Below are 15,743 nucleotides of genomic sequence, written 5' to 3'. Positions count from 1 at the left end.
TTATGGAACGTTTATTTTAAATGGAGAGTTTACTAGATACAAAATATCAGTTTAAAGCCGGGCGTGGTGGCGCACGCCATTAATCCCAGCACTCGGGAGGCAGAGGCAGGCGGATTTCTGAGTTCGAGGCCAGCCTGGTCTACAAAGTGAGTTCTAGGACAGCCAGGGCTACACAGAGAAACCCTGTCTCGAAAAACCAAAAAAAAAGAAAAAAAAATGTCAGCTTCTCTTCATGTGTTATGTAGCACTAGGAAGAGCAGATGATAATAATAGTTGCTCATCAATGCTTACTGGGTGCCAGGGACTATCTGCTACACAGCCAATGTGGTGACTCATGCATGTAATTCCAACAGTTAGAAAGGTGAGATAGGAGAATTGCCTTGAGTTCCAGGCCTGTATCCTGGGGCTACATAGCAAGACCCTGACTCAAAAACAAAGAACCGCCGGGCGTGGTGGCGCACGCCTTTAATCCCAGCACTCGGGAGGCAGAGGCAGGCGGATTTCTGAGTTCGAGGCCAGCCTGGTCTACAAAGTGAGTGCCAGGACAGCCAGGGCTACACAGAGAAACCCTGTCTTGAAAAACCAAAAAAACAAACAAACAAAAAACAAAGAACCACACCCAGAGATACACTGGGCATATTATTTAAACTTCACAGTAATTTCTGTAAGTAGATACTCATTAGTCTCATTTTAAAGATGAGAAACTGAGGCAGCAGGTATATGCCCAAGTCACAAAGCTCAGAGCCAGATATGGTGGCACAAGCCTGAAATCTCACCTTTTTAAGAGGCTAAGGTAGGGTTGTGGATTTGAGACAAGCTTGGACTACCAAAACCCTGTCTCCTGTAGTGCAGGAACTGAAGGAAGGCTCTTGATACTAAACTCCTAAAATGTCATTTCCAGTGAGGGATAGTATTAAGAGGAAGATATAGGTAGGCCTTTGTGTGTATTTGGTTTTGTGTTATTGCTTTCTAAGTTAGGTTAGGGTGGTACTCATTATCCTCCTGCCTTCTCCAGAGTGCTGGAATACAGGGGAGTGACTAGTCTTATTCCGTTAAACTTCAGCCCTCCTAAGGATTTTTTAGAACATCTCCCCAGGCATTATCACTGGTTGGGTTCTGTCAATTTTTAACCTGAACTTCACTTTCTTCTTAGTACTTGCTGTTACATTATGGCAGAAGACTTTCAGTTTCTATTTAAATAAATAAAATGTGTTTTGCATTTCAGGAAGATGTGAAATTGCTTTCCCATCTGCTTCAGGCTTTAGACTATGGGGCACCCCCACACGGAGGAATTGCCTTAGGTAAACAATCTGTCTTTTTTGTGCACTAAATTCCGTTCCATGGCACTGTGTCTCAAATTCAGATTCTCAGTTTAAGGGGAAGGGATCGGGAGGCAGAAGCAGGTAGATTTCTGTGCATCAAGACTAGTCTGATCAACTTAGCAAATTCTACTCGGTCAGCCAAGGCTACAGTAGGATCTACACCAGCCCCACCCTTAAGAACAAAAAACCAACAAGACAAGTACCTATTATTCCTGCCGAGAACCTGAATAGTGGTGGTGTTGCTGCTGCTTTTTAAATTGGAGGAAAAAAATTTAGGGGCCAAAGATATGGCTCAGCAGTTAAGAGCACTGGCTGTTTTTCCAGAAAACCCAGGCTCAATTTCCAATATCCACATGGCAGTTTATAACTGTCAATAACTCCAGTTCCACAGTATTTGACATCCTCACACAGATGTATAATCAGGCAAGAACTAATGCACATAAAATATTAATTAAATTGTTTTTTAGATATTTTCAAAAGAAAGAAATCATACAATTTATTCTGACCAGCTTTTCCTCCCTCAACTCCTGCCAGATCCTTCCTACCTACCTACCCACTTCCACACCGTTCCTTCCTTCTTCCCTTCCTCCCCTCCCTCCTTCCTTCCTCCTCTCCCTCCTTCCTTCCTTCCTTTTCTTAGATGAGACAAATGGACAAATAAAGAGAAAAATCTGTAAATACACACACAGAGAACATAAAAACACGAACTCAGAAACCATAATATACAAGCAAAAGACCAGTAAGACAAAGAATGCCCAAACAAAGCAAAAGTCTACAAAATTACCATTGGGTTCCTTTTGTATTTGCCACCTGCTGCTGGGCATGGGGCCTACAATTAAGTGTGGTTAATATAGCCAGAGACTCAACTAGAGAAAACTAATTTTTCCTCTGCAAGCAAGTGTCAGTTGCAGATAGCTTCTTGGTTTGGGGTGGGAGCTCATGGCCACTTCTCCATTGGGACCCCCATCAAACCTGAATCTGTGTGTGCATGCTGCCGCAGTCATTTCTTATGTGCATCAGATAAGACCTGAATTTAAATTCAGACACCCATATCAGCCAGCTCACAATTGTAATTCAAGTGCTGGGGGAGCTTGTGTAGGAACCTGCACACACACACACTAAAAATAGTACAAATATCTGGAATAGATGACATGGAATCCTATCTCAAAAAGAAAACAGACAGACAAACAAACAAACAAACAAAAATTAATGTAAATTCTCTACAGGCCTAAGGATGTAGCTCAGTGGTAGAGCATTTGTCTAGAATGTATGAAACCAGGGCCGGAAAAAAAAAATTCTCTACATCTTTTACATAAAGACCAAGGTTGGTAGTGGTGCATGTCTTTAATCCCAGCTTTCAGGGATATCTCTCAAAGTTCTAGGCCAGCCAGAGCTGCAGAGTCTCAAAAGAAAGAAAAAAAAAAAAAAGGCCCATCAGATCAGTAATGGTAGTGGTGGTGGCACAAGCCTTTAGTCCCAGGATTCAGGAGGCAGAGGCAAGTGGATCTCTGCATTCAAGGCTAGCCTGGTCTACAGAGTGAGTTCCATGACAACCCAGGACTAAACCCTGTCTTGACACCCTCCGCACCCCCAAAAAAGTTATTTTCAGAGCTAAAAGCTATACATTTCTCATCATGTTCACTTTGTATTTTACATCACAGGGTTAGACAGACTGGTATGTCTTGTCACGGGAGCACCCAGCATCAGAGATGTCATAGCCTTCCCTAAATCCTACCGAGGACAGGACCTTATGAGCAATGCTCCAGACTCCGTGTCTCCAGAAGAGCTGAAGCCTTACCATATCCACGTCTTGTGGCCAGCAGACTCAGAAGAGGAGAGTGCATCCGCCACACCTTCCAAACACTTGAGCTCTTAACTTTTGTCTTCTCTGCTTCACCAAACTTAAATTAAGATCCAGACCTGCCACAGACTTTAGAACCAAATGTCTGTGTAGAAGCAATCATTACCGAGTAAGAAAGAGAAGCTACACAATTGTGACTTGGTCATGTGTACCATTAGGACTGTCTGTGGAAGTTTTTTAATTGGAAAATTGTCAAATGAAACAAACAAACAAAAAAATCTCTTTATTGAGTATTTAGAGTCTTCCTGTTTTCCAAGCATGTTTCTATACCCAGATAAGTTATTTAGAATAAGGATAATACAACATGGTTGCCTCTGTACACTGGCCAGTTAATGCAGCAAGGTTTCAGTTCATCTAGCCTCATTAGAACCATAAATTAAACTTTGTGGTAATCTTTCAGCCATCAATATAATGTTCTAAGTAGTATAGTAGGATCAAAAAAAAAAATTACAAGTAACAGAATTCTATTGTGTTGTACCTTAAGCAAGCTACAAATGTCTCTTAGCTGCCCCAGCTGCTTATATAATGTGAATGACACTTGTCCTGGCTGTCTCACAGATCTCTTGTTGCCAGAATCATGAGGTTACATTTGTGGCAGATATGTGATTTGAAATACTGTAAAACAGGACTGAAATGCAGCTGTCCTAACCACTGTTCTATTGCTGTGAGGAGACACCACAACCAAAGCAACTCTTTATAAAGCATTTAGTTGGTGCTGGTTTATAGTTTTAGCTGTAAGCATGGTGGCAAACACAGACATGATATAGAAGTAGCTGAGAGTTCTACATCCTGACCTGCTGTTGCTGGAAGACTGGGCCTGGCACAGAATTATTTGCTTTCTTATGGCTTTTCAAGACAGTTTTCCTGGCATGGGCTCTTTTTTATGGTTTTTTTTTGTTTGCCTGTTTTCGAGACAGGGTTTTTCTGTGTAGCCCTGACTGTCCTGGAACTCACTCTGTAGACCAGACTGGCCTTGAACTCAAATCCGCCTGCCTCTGCCTCCTAAGTGCTGGGATTAGCATGTGCCACCACTGCCTGTGGTTCTTGTTTATGGTTTTTCAAGACAGGATTACTCTCTGTAGCCCTGAAACTTGCTTACTTAAAGGCTTTCAAAAATCAGTTTCTCTGTGTAGCCCTGCATGTCCTGAACTCTTTCCTGTAGACCAAGCTGGCCTCAAACTTCTGGGGATCTGCTGCTTCTGCCTCCCTGGTGCTGGGACTAAAGGCATGGGTTCTTGACAGTTTTAAAGCCTCCAGTCACAAACCTAATCCTTTCTAAAAAATGTCACTCTAGTAGTAAACATTCAAATGAGTTTATCAGCACCCCCTCCCACCCCTAACATCTATTCCTTCTCTGAAAGGGGAAACCACTCCCCTTAACACCCTAAGGCTTCTCTGCCCCCTATCCCCTACACACAAACTCACTGCAGGACTAGGCGATTCCTCGGAGGATGGCAAAGCAGCTGAGACCTGGAAGGACAGTTGTACACAGCTCAGTGGTTCAATCACCAGTATCATACACAATCTAAAGGCCTAATGAGGCAGTGCTAAGGGTGCTGAAGTGGAAGGAGGCAGATGACTCCCTACTTGATCAGAGGCTGGTAGATCTGAGCTAAGGGCGTGACTGTAGAGATCCAGTGAATGAAACCCTGACCTTGTGTTCTGGAAGAAGGAACCATGGGTGTCTTAAAACAGACCAGTAACTCCCAGCTGGTCCTAGTAAGCACAGACCTTTGATCCTAGGCAGATCCAAGTTTGAGACCAGCCTGATCTACATGGAAATCCCATCAAGGCAACCTGCCTCCAAGAGACCAGCCAGGCAAGATGACTGGATAGCTGGATTCCACATTGTGAAAGGAAGACTTGTGTAGGTCATCCTGACCTCTTCACATGCATTACCATACAAATGGACCACTAACAGTAAAGGTATGTGACTAGCATGTGAAAAATTTAAATCCTCACAACCCAAGAATGTGATGGAATTTAAATCCATTTCAGTAAGACTATGTGTAGAATATAAATCACCAAATGAGATGTTTAGCTATGTGTTCCAGGGTAACTGTTGAGCATTGAAACACTGCCCCCATTCCCAGGGACTAAAGCTTGTAGAGGTACAGCTCCAAATACCTACACATTTTGCCTGGAACCAGTGTTCTAAGGACCCCTGACCAGTTACCTATACTATCTACAGCCAAAGGACTAAACAAAATAGCCTCAACTTTTCCTTTGGGGCCACCACACCCAGCACGAATCCCAAACTGTACTTGTTAGATTAAGGATTGTAGTTTCCGTGGTCTCAAGAACTGAGCCCAACAGACCAGAGTGAACAGTATCAAACCTAAGAGCCAATTAGCCTCAGTGTTCCTCCTAATTTAGGAATGCTGAGTTAGGCCTGGTGGTATATATAACTGCAAAAGTCCTAGGCATGGGGACAACACTTTAACAGGACTGCAAGGTCTAGGCTTTTACCTTCCAGGTTTATACTTCAAATTTTCCCTCACACCTGTGCCCCTACAGGCCATCTCCAGACCTTTAAAGGGCTGGTATACCCACTCAGACTGCATAACTGATTAGACATTCAGGATGTAAGACTCAGCAGACACTGTCACCTGCCAAAAGTGAAAATACCACCTCCACCAGTCAGTCCAGTTCTGGTTAACGCTGTTCCTATTAATTTAAAATGTCAAACAGAATAATGGCTTGAGGCTGGTGAGATGGCTCAGTGTGTAAGAGCACACTTCTCTTTTGGTTCATCTTAGATTGTGTTGAGAAAGGAAAGAGAAAAAAAAACTATTTCCAGGCAAACTGATTTGTGACTGTACTCCCCTTTGCATACTCCATGAAATATTTAGTTTTATAAGATATAAGAAAAGTGTTCTAGGGCTGGAGAGATGTACTAACTGCTCTTCCGAAGGTCCAGAGTTCAAATCCCAGCAACCACATGGTGGCTCACAACCATTTGTAACAAGATCTGATGCCCTCTTCTGGAGTGTCTGAAGACAGCTACAGTGTACTTACATATAATAAATAAAAAAATCTTAAAAAAAAATAATGGCTTGTGCTTATAAGCACAAAAAGACAAACTATACTGACACCAATACCATCCAGTCACTGGGCAGCTAATAGATTTAAAAATGTCTAATGTGAACTCCCCACAATGTGCTCATCAGAACAAAATGCACACTTCACAGTTCATGTTATAATACACTTTAATGGTAAAATTTTAACACAATATATCTGACACCATCTTCTATTTGAGCCTCCATCCAGGCACCTGCAACAACCAACAGAAGGTAGCTGTTAAACACTTTTCTACAATTTTAACTTAAATGGTAACTGTTAAAACACAGAACATCAGATCTTTTACTATCATCAAGTAATCAGTGAGAGAGTTCAAGTTGTGTGAGATCATCATGTATTCTGGAGTAGGTTCCCGGTTAAGCATTTGCAGTTCTCACCTCAGAAACAAAGGTGCAGTCACTGCATGTCCACTTGTCACAGGAGCCCTAAGAAAACAAAGACTGACTTACTTCTCTGGCTTAGAGTAGTTAAATTTTACATGTTAGTATAGTAACCTCAGAAATAAAATGGAACGGTTTAAAGGTGATATCACTTTGTATCATTTGGCAGAATCATCACATCACTGGTTACAAGCTATATTACAATCTGTACAAAAACAAGTGACAGACTTACTTTGAAATTCAGAATGAAGGACCGGAAATTCAGAATGACCAATCTGTTTGAAAATTAAAAATAATTAGTGCAGTTACTTATCTTCATTTTATTTCACACTATTCTCTCAGTGTTCAGTTGTCTTCACTAGTCTCCATGGGCTCACATCAATTCTCTTGCCAAGAGGCCTGAGATTTATAGTTTCAATCGTCATACCCTAGGGAACTTATGTATTTTTCACAATAAAATTGTCCTACTGGGTTAAGTCAGTGGCACAGCACATGCCACCTTAGCATCAGGCTTTGGCCTCATCACTTGGGACTCTTATCTTGTATTTCCTAATACTATTCAAGGAAAACTCTTTAAAACATTACAGCCAGATACATCAGATAGGAGCGAAAGACATGATTGTTCATCAGAGTTAAGTCTGCTGAACTATGTTATCATCATGGTATCGGCTTGTTTGGAAGGGGTTGAAAGTAACTAATACATGCACATTTCAAAGACTTACCATTGTGTTTGCAGTGCCTTCACTTGAGGTGACCCATTAATACCTGTAAGAAATTACACTCCGTTTAGAAATATGTATTTGTAAAGTATATTTACTGATGTCCTTAAATACTGTTTCAGCTTAACAATCAATCTTCAATCTTATTCAGAGAGATTCCCATCTGTTTAACTTTATTGATCATCACTAACAGTACCTTAATTCATATAGTAAATACCAAACTTACAATGCTTACCTTTCTTTATTCAAACCATTATTTGTACCTGAAAAAAATTTAAGGCACCATTTAGTACTGATGGTAGCACATGCATGTTCAAAAGCTAAATGTTATGCAGTAAATACTGCAAATGACTGGAGGGAATTCAAGGCCCCCAATGGCTTCTTACCCAAGCAAGCCAGCCAAATGAACAAGCATGCAACCAGTTAACTAGAATTAAAAGAAAATACCTCTTACAAATATGCTAAACATCATTCGACTATTCTTAGTTGCCTGCCACAAGGTTCTTCAGTGTTAAAAATTGTCTACAAGTTATTTTCAGCTCAGACATTTGATCAACATCATTACAAGAACCCAGAGTGTTGTCCAAAACACACCTATCTAAACATCCGTAAGACAATGCATGCTGGAGTTTTGATGATTCAAAGTCTCTGCATGTCCCTTTGTACTGACCCAAATTCAAGTGTTTTTCAATACTTACCTTTCAAACTGTCTATCCAGCCTCAAACTCCACCTAGAAAAAAACATTAAAGAGCTTTTCAATGCAGTCAACAGATTTGAGTTTGCCCCACAATAAATGTCAAGGAAGCCCACCATCAGATAGAGCTAATAAGATCTTCAGGTAGTCAGTATTTGTTCGTCATCATGCAGGCTGTGTTCAGCTATGACCAGGATGGAACACGTGGCCAGTATTTGGCAGAGTGCAACAAAGCCAAGCCTGTTTAGCATCTACAATTCCTTTAGTTTGACTTACCATTTCATTTTCTGGTCTTCTATTCTAGCACCTACAACAAACAAATAGTTAAAGCTGCCCGGTTAGGCCCCTGACTCAGCACTTAAGATGGGGGAACCAGAGTCCACCAAATAGGGGGTAAATGCGTTAACGACCACTAGCTCCCACATATCAAAAACCAGCCTCCTCAGATACGCAGAAACAATGCCCTGACTTCAGACTTCCCACCCACTCCTCTATCTACAATTGCTCTCAGGGAACAATACATTCAATGTGTGGGTTGAGGGATCTTTAGTGCTCATTTGCCATTGGGTATTCCTTGTAATGGGACCACATGCACACACAAAATTGCTTACATTGCGCTCGCTCTGTTATCCAGCTTCCTGACGAGTCCTGGGGGGGGGGAATCTTTATGTAAAAACTGCTTACTCTGTAAGTAGCCCCCAAATCATTATTTTGTGTGCCTCAGTTATAATCATGGTGGTTTAAAGCTATCGTCACCCCAGCTGTCAAGAGTAGCAAATATGATGTCATCATTGTGGCACTGTCCTTTCAACCTAACTTCTCATTACTATTCAGTACTCACCTCGTAAGCCTTCATCCTCCTTTGCCACAGAACTGGAAATAAGAGATGTGAACAGTCAGTCCCCTTCTTCACGGAACTAAACCCTTTCCAGTAGCTGAATTAAAGCCTCAGAAAAGTGTTTTTCAGAAATCCCTTCTGTCCACTACTCTCATACCATCATGGGCTTTGTGGTCATTATGTTCTAGTCATGCCCCTCCCCCACTGAGTTACCTGGCTGTGAGATCCCACAAGATGTCCCATCACAGAGGTCCACACTGCCATTCCTAAGAAAAATGTTAATCTTTAGTAGTTCTACTTCCACAAAATGGACCTGTCTTACAAAGAACTCCGTCCACATAGGCACTGTTGAGTTGCACATATCCAGCAGTTACATATAAGTCTCTAATCCAGGTACTTCCCAAGAGCAATCGTCCTCTTTGTTAGTGACTAAGGCCTGCTGGCAATCTCTAGCAAAAGCCTTCATCCCATGGTGATCGCGAAAGAAACACCGCGTGGCTTCGCATTCCACCCCCGTTGAACCGTGCACGAGGTGACTCAGCATGCTCTGCCATCAGAATCGTTGGTATTCATCAACAAGCTCAGTTGTCCCTACCAACATAGCCTTCATCATAGCATGAACACGCATGCTGAGTCGTCTTTGTCTGGTGTCCAGACCAAAACCCAATGCTATTTTATGTCACAAATACACGCAGAACCAACCTCCTAAAGTTTCCAGCTTGTGCCCTGAACTAAGCTCACCGGCTGCGCCGGGAATCCCACCAGCTTCCAGTGCTTCAGCCTCCAAGGCCCGAAGCCATAACATACTCAGGAAATTGCATACCTGCTCAGAATGCCGCACAGCTCCGAAAGGCTGAGATGGCGGCTGAGTCGAGTATATAAGGTCTTCGTGACGTCAAGACGCAAAGCTGCTTGCTGCGTCCACTTAAACCCCGCCCCTCACACGCCCTCAGACTCCTCCTCAAGCCCCACCTTCTTCAGGCCCACAAAACTTTCCCTCTGGCCACGCCCCCGAGAGCCCGGAGGGCGGAGTTGCCGCGGGCACGATAGGCCCGCCCTCCGCCTCCCTGAGGAGTACAGGCTGAGGGGAGGGGGCTCCTGCAAGGAAAGCGCTGGGGGTGGGGCGGGGTGAGGGTGACTGATTTCCTTCCGGCACGTCGCTCGCTCCGGAGGAGGGGGCGGGGGGTTTCACTTCCGGGACGGTGTTCCGGCCCATTCCGGCCCATTTCCACCCCCGGAGGTAGGTGCTGCTCCTTGACTGGGCTCGTTCCCCGCACCCCCGCCCCGTTAGCTCATACCCGACGCTCCCGGGCCGCGTCTGGGTTGCAGCCAGCTCCTGCGGCGCTCAGTCGCTGCCCCACCTCCCCTCCCAGCACTCGGCGACCTTCCGCCCCTTTGGCTCCGGGCTGTCGAGCTCGCGGGCCCGCCCCCTTGGCGAGCCCCTCCCTCAGGACCCCGCGCGCGCGCCGGGGCCACACCCAGACACACCCCCGCCCCGGCAACCTCCGCCGCCCTAGACCGATCCCGGGGCGCCGCCCCCTTCCCGGTCCCGCGCCTCACCTGTGCGCCCGCAACTCCCTTGCCGCGGGGCTCTGCTCCTGTCGAGCTTCCCGGCATCTGTGCCACCTCCTCGCTTAGCCAGGTCCCCCTTTTCCCATGCTTCTTGACACTGATAGAGGCCTCCCCAGTACCCGACTGGCCAACCCCAGCGTTCCCGATTCTCCCTTTTACAGCTCTCGCCCCTTCAGTGCCGACGCTAGAGAAAGACTTTACTCCAGGGGCTTCCTCCTCACTGGGGAATCGCTGGAAAGAGCAAACAAAAAAGGCGCTGGTGTAGGCTCCAAAATAAACATCTGAATTCGTGATGGCATCGACAGAGGCACTTAATGGATTAAAAGTTTCAAAACAAACAATAACGCTTTGGAAAAAGGTCAGATTGGTTAAAGTTGCGTCTTGAAAGCCGTGTTTGCACTTACCTGTTTACTCAATAAGTGTATTGTAAATGCGAGGTGATAAAGTGAGCTTGTCCGGACTACTTCCTGGTGTGCTGTGTAGTCTCATAAATTTAGAGAAACATTGGATGCACGGTGAGCCTAAATCCTTGTGGTATACTGGAACTACCCTCAACTAATTAAGACTATTTGATGCAATTGCAGTCTTTGTGGTGTGAAATTTCAGGCTTTATTTTTGTCAGCAGCTGTGGGAAACCAACTTTCCCAGTCAAAGTAGCATCACCACTTTGGAATACCCAAGTTTCAAGTTTGTTGGGGAGAAAAAGTATTACTTAGTTTTTGCTAACTCTGGCAACTAGGCCACAAATTCTCTGCATGTGAATTGAATGCTGACAGGGCTGTGGAATGTTTCTCAGAGTCACCTCAGAGTCCCATATTCAAAAAGTGGGAGCTCAAACTGGTAAGCTTAAAAATATGGGCCTAATCGGGCATGGTAGTCAAACACCTCTAACACGAGCATTCTTTAATCTCAGCAGAAGCAGTCAGCTCTTTTTGAGTTAGAAACCAGATGGTCTACATAGTGAGTTCCAGGAATAGCCTGGGCTTCATAGACCCTGTCAAAAACAAATATCTGGTGGGTGGCTTAATTCTAGCATTCCTGGAGGTAGATCGCTAAGTTCCAGGCTAGTCTGGTCTACTGAGCAAGTTATAGGGCATCCAGAGCTATATAGAGGGACACTGTCTCATGGGGAAAAGTAGTGATAATAGCGACCATTCATGTAGGATATTAGACTTTATACCCAATCTGTATGTGTTTGATGCCCCTTCTTAGTGAACTCCTGTCTTTATTTTATATAGTCTACTAATAAAGTATGGGCATAGCTTGAATTTTTCGCAGTGTAGCAGTCACTTTTTTGTGTGTTAATTACATTTTACAGTGAAATCTAAAATACCTTGTACCAGGCTCGGCAGCTTACAGTAATCCTAGCACTTAGGAGGTAGGATCAGGAGTTTGAGGCCAGCCTTATTACTAACAAAACACCTGCTGGCAATTCTGTTTCTACATCCAAACATAAGGAAGATCTCTCTTTCTATATGAAGAATTCTTTTTTTCTCCCTGAGACAAGATTTCACTTATTTAGCCCATACTCATGATTCTCCTGCCTCTTCGGTTTTCCAAGCGCTAAAATTACGTATGTGTAGCTGGCACTCATGGAAAGATTTTCCATTTGTAGGGATGTTTGAACTAAAAAGCACAAAGGGAGTCAAACTAGTACTAAGACTGTGCTTTGCTCTTTCAGCAGGGTTGAATGTCTGCCTGTGCTTTCAGGCATGACCATGGAGAAAAGTGGGAACATACAATTGGAGATCCCCGACTTCAGCAACTCTGTTCTGAGCCATCTCAACCAGCTACGAATGCAAGGCCGGCTCTGTGATATTGTGGTCAATGTGCAAGGACAAGCTTTTCGGGCTCACAAAGTAGTACTGGCTGCCAGCTCCCCTTATTTCCGGGATCACATGTCCTTGAATGAAATGAGTACTGTGTCCATTTCTGTCATCAAGAACCCTACTGTTTTTGAGCAACTTCTTTCTTTCTGTTACACAGGGCGGATATGCCTGCAACTAGCAGATATCATCAGCTACCTAACAGCTGCTAGTTTTCTGCAGATGCAGCATATTATAGACAAATGTACGCAGATCCTAGAGGGCATTCACTTCAAAATTAATGTGGCTGAGGTTGAAGCAGAATTAAGTCAAACAAGGACAAAGCATCAAGAGAGACCTCCAGAGTCTCATAGGGCTACACCAAATCTAAACCGCTCACTTAGTCCACGGCATAATGCCTCAAAGGGAAACTGGAGAGGGCAGGTCAGTGCCGTGCTGGATATCCGAGAGCTCAGTCCCCCGGAGGAGCCCACCAGTCCTCAGATAATTGAACAGAGTTCTGATGCAGAAGGCCGGGAGCCCATTCTTCGAATCAACAGAGCAGGACAGTGGTATGTGGAAACAGGACTAGCAGACCAGGGGGCCCGGAGTGGTGACGAAGTTAGGGTTCTTGGAGCAGTGCACATCAAAACTGAAAATCTAGAAGAGTGGCTTGGGCCAGAGAATCAGCCTTCTGGAGAAGATGGGAGTAGTGCAGAGGAAGTCACAGCCATGGTGATTGACACCACAGGCCATGGTTCTATAGGACAGGAAAGTTATACTTTAGGGTCTTCAGGAGCCAAGGTAGCTCGGCCAACCAGCAGTGAAGTTGACAGGTAAGTTTTGTTTCTCCTTTTAAAGCTATTGTACAGACATCATTAAATAACCTTTCTGTGTTACAGAGGGCATCTTTTTTTACCTGATATTCTTATTCAGCTTACTTTGGGAGACTGGAAGTATGTCAGAAGACTTGCATTTTCAGCACAGGAGGCTCCTGGATCTGAAATATTGACGATGTTATGAGAACTGTGGTAAACTGTGGTAAACTGTGGTAAAATTAGCCACTTCAGTGAATCAGAATAGCATCGGCAGCCACTCTAGGATCAGTAATTGCCAGGGCTCTCTGCACTAGGCAGGGAGCTGATTGTCAGGGGTCTGGTAACATTGCTGTTTCTCACACAGGTAGGTAACCTTGCGGAGTCTGACTTGCCTTATAGCACTGTGTATTTCTCTTTGCCCTTACCGACAGAGACAATTTGGTACCATCAATAATTTTCAAATTAGAGTAATTACACTACAGTAATTCTAGAGAAAAGCTTTTGAATGTTTTCCAAGTGTCACCTGGTAATGTTTCCTTTGAAGCAGCTACTACCCCAGGCCTGTTTCTTCCTAACATACTGAGTCTGTTAGAAGGGTTCCTTTTAGTGGGAATAGCACTGGCTTTCATCGAGTCAATTGAAAGAAAAATGTTACTAGTTTAGATTGGTAATATTTTGAGTTCTTTCTTTCTTTTTTATTTATTTATTTATTTGTTGAAACGATTTCTGTAGCTCAGGCTGTTCTAGAACTCAGGGCAGTCCTCCTGCCTCAGCCTCCTGAGTACTGGGATTACTGGCATGGGTTGCCATATTTGTACTTTGTTGTTGTTTGTGGGGGTTGTTTTTGTTTTTCAAGGCAAAGTTTCTTTGTATGGCCTGGCCTGGAACTCAACTCAGAGATCTAATTGCTTCTGCCTCCTGAGTGCTAGGATTAAATGAGTTTGCCACCACCGCCCAGCTCTTGTTTTTTTGTTTGTTTGTTTTGGTTTTCTTTGTTTTGTTTTTTGAGGCAGGTAATTCAAGATGATCTATAGCTTACTTTTGGCCTAGGCTAACCTCAAAACTTTTTTTTTTTTTTTTGGTTTTTCGAGACAGGGTTTCTCTGTATAGCCCTGGCTGTCCTGGAACTCACTCTGTAGACCAGGCTGACCTCGAACTCAGAAATCCGGCCTGCCTCTGCCTCCCAAATGCTGGGATTAAAGGCGTTCGCCACCACGCCCTGCTAAGCATTCTTCCTGCCTCAGGCTACCGAGCACTAAGAAGATAGGCTGGCTTATTCTTTTCCCTGCTTAAAATAGATTGAAATGGGTAAAGGCACTTAGAATCAAGCCTGACCATCTGAGGTCACCCCTGGCTGGCACATGGTAGAAGGAAAGAATGGACTCTAGTAAGTTATCTGTCCTCTACACACATGCCTCTCATACATAAGTTAAAAAAATGAACTTGGGAGTAACTAAAGCCAACTAACTCGGTTCTTTAGTTTATAGCTGATAATGTAGACATTTAGGATTTTTTTAGCCATTTAGGTGGTGTTCATTTGAATATTTTCCACCACGTGACCTTGATAGACTAAATATTCTTCAGCACAGAATATATTCATCCCCAGTGTGGGTAGCTGTTGTTCTCCTGCAATAGAACTGTATTAGGATGTATGTCTTAAATACAAAAAGAGCATTAATTTATATGAACTATGAACTTACCGTAAGAGAAGGAACAGCTCAAACCCCAGTAGTCACATAAAAGAACCAGAATTTCCAGGCATCATGGAACATGCTTGGAATCTTAGCACTTGGGAGGTTGAACCAGAAGGACTGCTATGAGTTGATGCACATGTAGCCGTGGAGCCTACCCAGTGTAGTGAGTGCCAGACCACCCAAGGCTTCCTAGCAAGACCATAGCTCATAAACGCAAAACACAACTACGGACTTTTCATCTTCTCTGTGGTCTACTTGCTTTGTCACTTTGAAAATATTTCTGCTTGATTTAGTTCCATTCCTCAGCGATAAGATAGAGTAGAAACAGCATTCAAGTTCTTTGACACTACTTGTCTATTGGTCCCCTTTATGCTCCTTTTCCAACAGATTTAGTCCCTCCGGCAGTGTTGTTTCCATGACAGAAAGACACAGAGCCAGAAGTGAGTCTCCTGGGAGAATGGATGAGCCTAAGCAACTTAGCTCCCAGGTATGTAGCTTTGGACTTAGGGTTGCTGTGGTGGTTGAAGAACTTGTCAGTGAATAAATGAATAAGAAAGAAAGATGGAGGAGAAACAACAGTGGCCCTATTAAATTACTGGATTTGATATATATTAAATGTTTCATAATCTTGCTTGGGAGCATGCTAGAATTAGATTTGAAATGTAGAAAGAAAAAAAACCAACAGAGTGAGTGTGGAACAATGGCTCAGCAGTTTGAGCACTTAACTGTTCTTACTGAAAACCCTGGTTTGGTTCCCAGTGCACAACCATCTATAACTTCAGTGTCTTCTCCTGACCTCTGCAGACACTAGGCACACATGTGTTCTGTATATGTACATGTAGGCAAAGCACTCCTATACATAAAATTAAGTCTTTTTTTTTTAAATGTGGAACTTTTTCCTGATTATAGAGCTATATCTGTAAACCTGACAGTAAAGTTAACTCCTGAACATTATACT

General features: G+C 43.6%; 2 protein-coding genes, 1 long non-coding RNA gene and 8 other non-coding genes across 37 annotated transcripts in view; 2 read left to right on the top strand and 9 right to left on the bottom strand.

Moving 5' to 3' along the window:
* The window catches only part of Dars2 (aspartyl-tRNA synthetase 2 (mitochondrial)), a 33,089-nt gene extending 25,755 nt beyond the window's left edge, over positions 1-7,334 (top strand). Inside the window, exons 16-17 of one of the 3 annotated variants that reach the window (XM_006496758.3) lie at positions 1,226-1,301; positions 2,984-7,334. In XM_006496758.3, the coding sequence (XP_006496821.1) occupies positions 1,226-1,301; positions 2,984-3,198 (291 nt within the window). In that variant the 3' untranslated portion in view covers positions 3,199-7,334. The remainder of the gene's footprint in view (positions 1-1,225; positions 1,302-2,983) is intronic. The other 2 variants (NM_172644.4, XM_006496757.2) reach the window with 2 other exon arrangements.
* Positions 6,375-10,313, bottom strand: Gas5 (growth arrest specific 5). Of its 8 annotated transcripts, NR_153812.2 has the most exons (12): positions 9,720-9,748; positions 9,110-9,162; positions 8,900-8,931; positions 8,670-8,706; positions 8,335-8,365; positions 8,062-8,094; positions 7,750-7,790; positions 7,599-7,626; positions 7,367-7,409; positions 6,877-6,919; positions 6,642-6,689; positions 6,375-6,457 (listed from the first exon to the last, which is right to left on the bottom strand). It is a non-coding gene; the product is annotated as a growth arrest specific 5 (long non-coding RNA). The 8 variants fall into 8 exon arrangements; NR_166052.1 differs by lacking the exons at positions 7,750-7,790; positions 9,720-9,748 and adding an exon at positions 10,195-10,313; NR_153813.2 differs by lacking the exon at positions 7,750-7,790.
* On the bottom strand, positions 6,531-6,606 carry LOC115487640. Its single transcript, XR_003949228.1, has one exon. It is a non-coding gene; the product is annotated as a small nucleolar RNA SNORD81 (small nucleolar RNA).
* Positions 6,758-6,822, bottom strand: Snord47 (small nucleolar RNA, C/D box 47). The gene has a single exon (NR_028543.1). It is a non-coding gene; the product is annotated as a small nucleolar RNA, C/D box 47 (small nucleolar RNA).
* Positions 7,233-7,313, bottom strand: LOC115487645. The gene has a single exon (XR_003949239.1). It is a non-coding gene; the product is annotated as a small nucleolar RNA snR60/Z15/Z230/Z193/J17 (small nucleolar RNA).
* On the bottom strand, positions 7,865-7,930 carry LOC115487677. Its single transcript, XR_003949311.1, has one exon. It is a non-coding gene; the product is annotated as a small nucleolar RNA SNORD78 (small nucleolar RNA).
* LOC115487644 lies at positions 8,173-8,232 on the bottom strand. The gene has a single exon (XR_003949238.1). It is a non-coding gene; the product is annotated as a small nucleolar RNA SNORD44 (small nucleolar RNA).
* On the bottom strand, positions 8,775-8,857 carry LOC115487638. The gene has a single exon (XR_003949226.1). It is a non-coding gene; the product is annotated as a small nucleolar RNA SNORD24 (small nucleolar RNA).
* On the bottom strand, positions 9,003-9,064 carry LOC115487678. The gene has a single exon (XR_003949312.1). It is a non-coding gene; the product is annotated as a small nucleolar RNA SNORD75 (small nucleolar RNA).
* On the bottom strand, positions 9,441-9,520 carry LOC115487643. Its single transcript, XR_003949237.1, has one exon. It is a non-coding gene; the product is annotated as a small nucleolar RNA SNORD74 (small nucleolar RNA).
* The window catches only part of Zbtb37 (zinc finger and BTB domain containing 37), a 31,943-nt gene continuing 26,249 nt past the window's right edge, over positions 10,050-15,743 (top strand). For 5 of the 18 annotated variants that reach the window (XM_011238812.2, XM_011238815.2, XM_030254017.1 and 2 more), the window contains exons 1-3: positions 10,673-10,826; positions 12,153-13,109; positions 15,173-15,272. In XM_011238812.2, the coding sequence (XP_011237114.1) occupies positions 12,181-13,109; positions 15,173-15,272 (1,029 nt within the window). In that variant the 5' untranslated portion in view covers positions 10,673-10,826; positions 12,153-12,180. Of the gene's footprint in view, positions 10,137-10,422; positions 10,827-12,149; positions 13,110-13,209; positions 14,221-15,172; positions 15,273-15,743 lie in introns of those variants that run through there. The other 13 variants (XM_030254021.1, XM_030254007.1, NR_151478.1 and 10 more) reach the window with 10 other exon arrangements.

Source organism: Mus musculus, chromosome 1, assembly GCF_000001635.26.
Source record: "Mus musculus strain C57BL/6J chromosome 1, GRCm38.p6 C57BL/6J".
NCBI lineage: Eukaryota > Metazoa > Chordata > Mammalia > Rodentia > Muridae > Mus > Mus musculus.
Note: the sequence above shows the minus strand (reverse complement) of the source record. Positions and strands in the feature narration are given on the sequence as shown.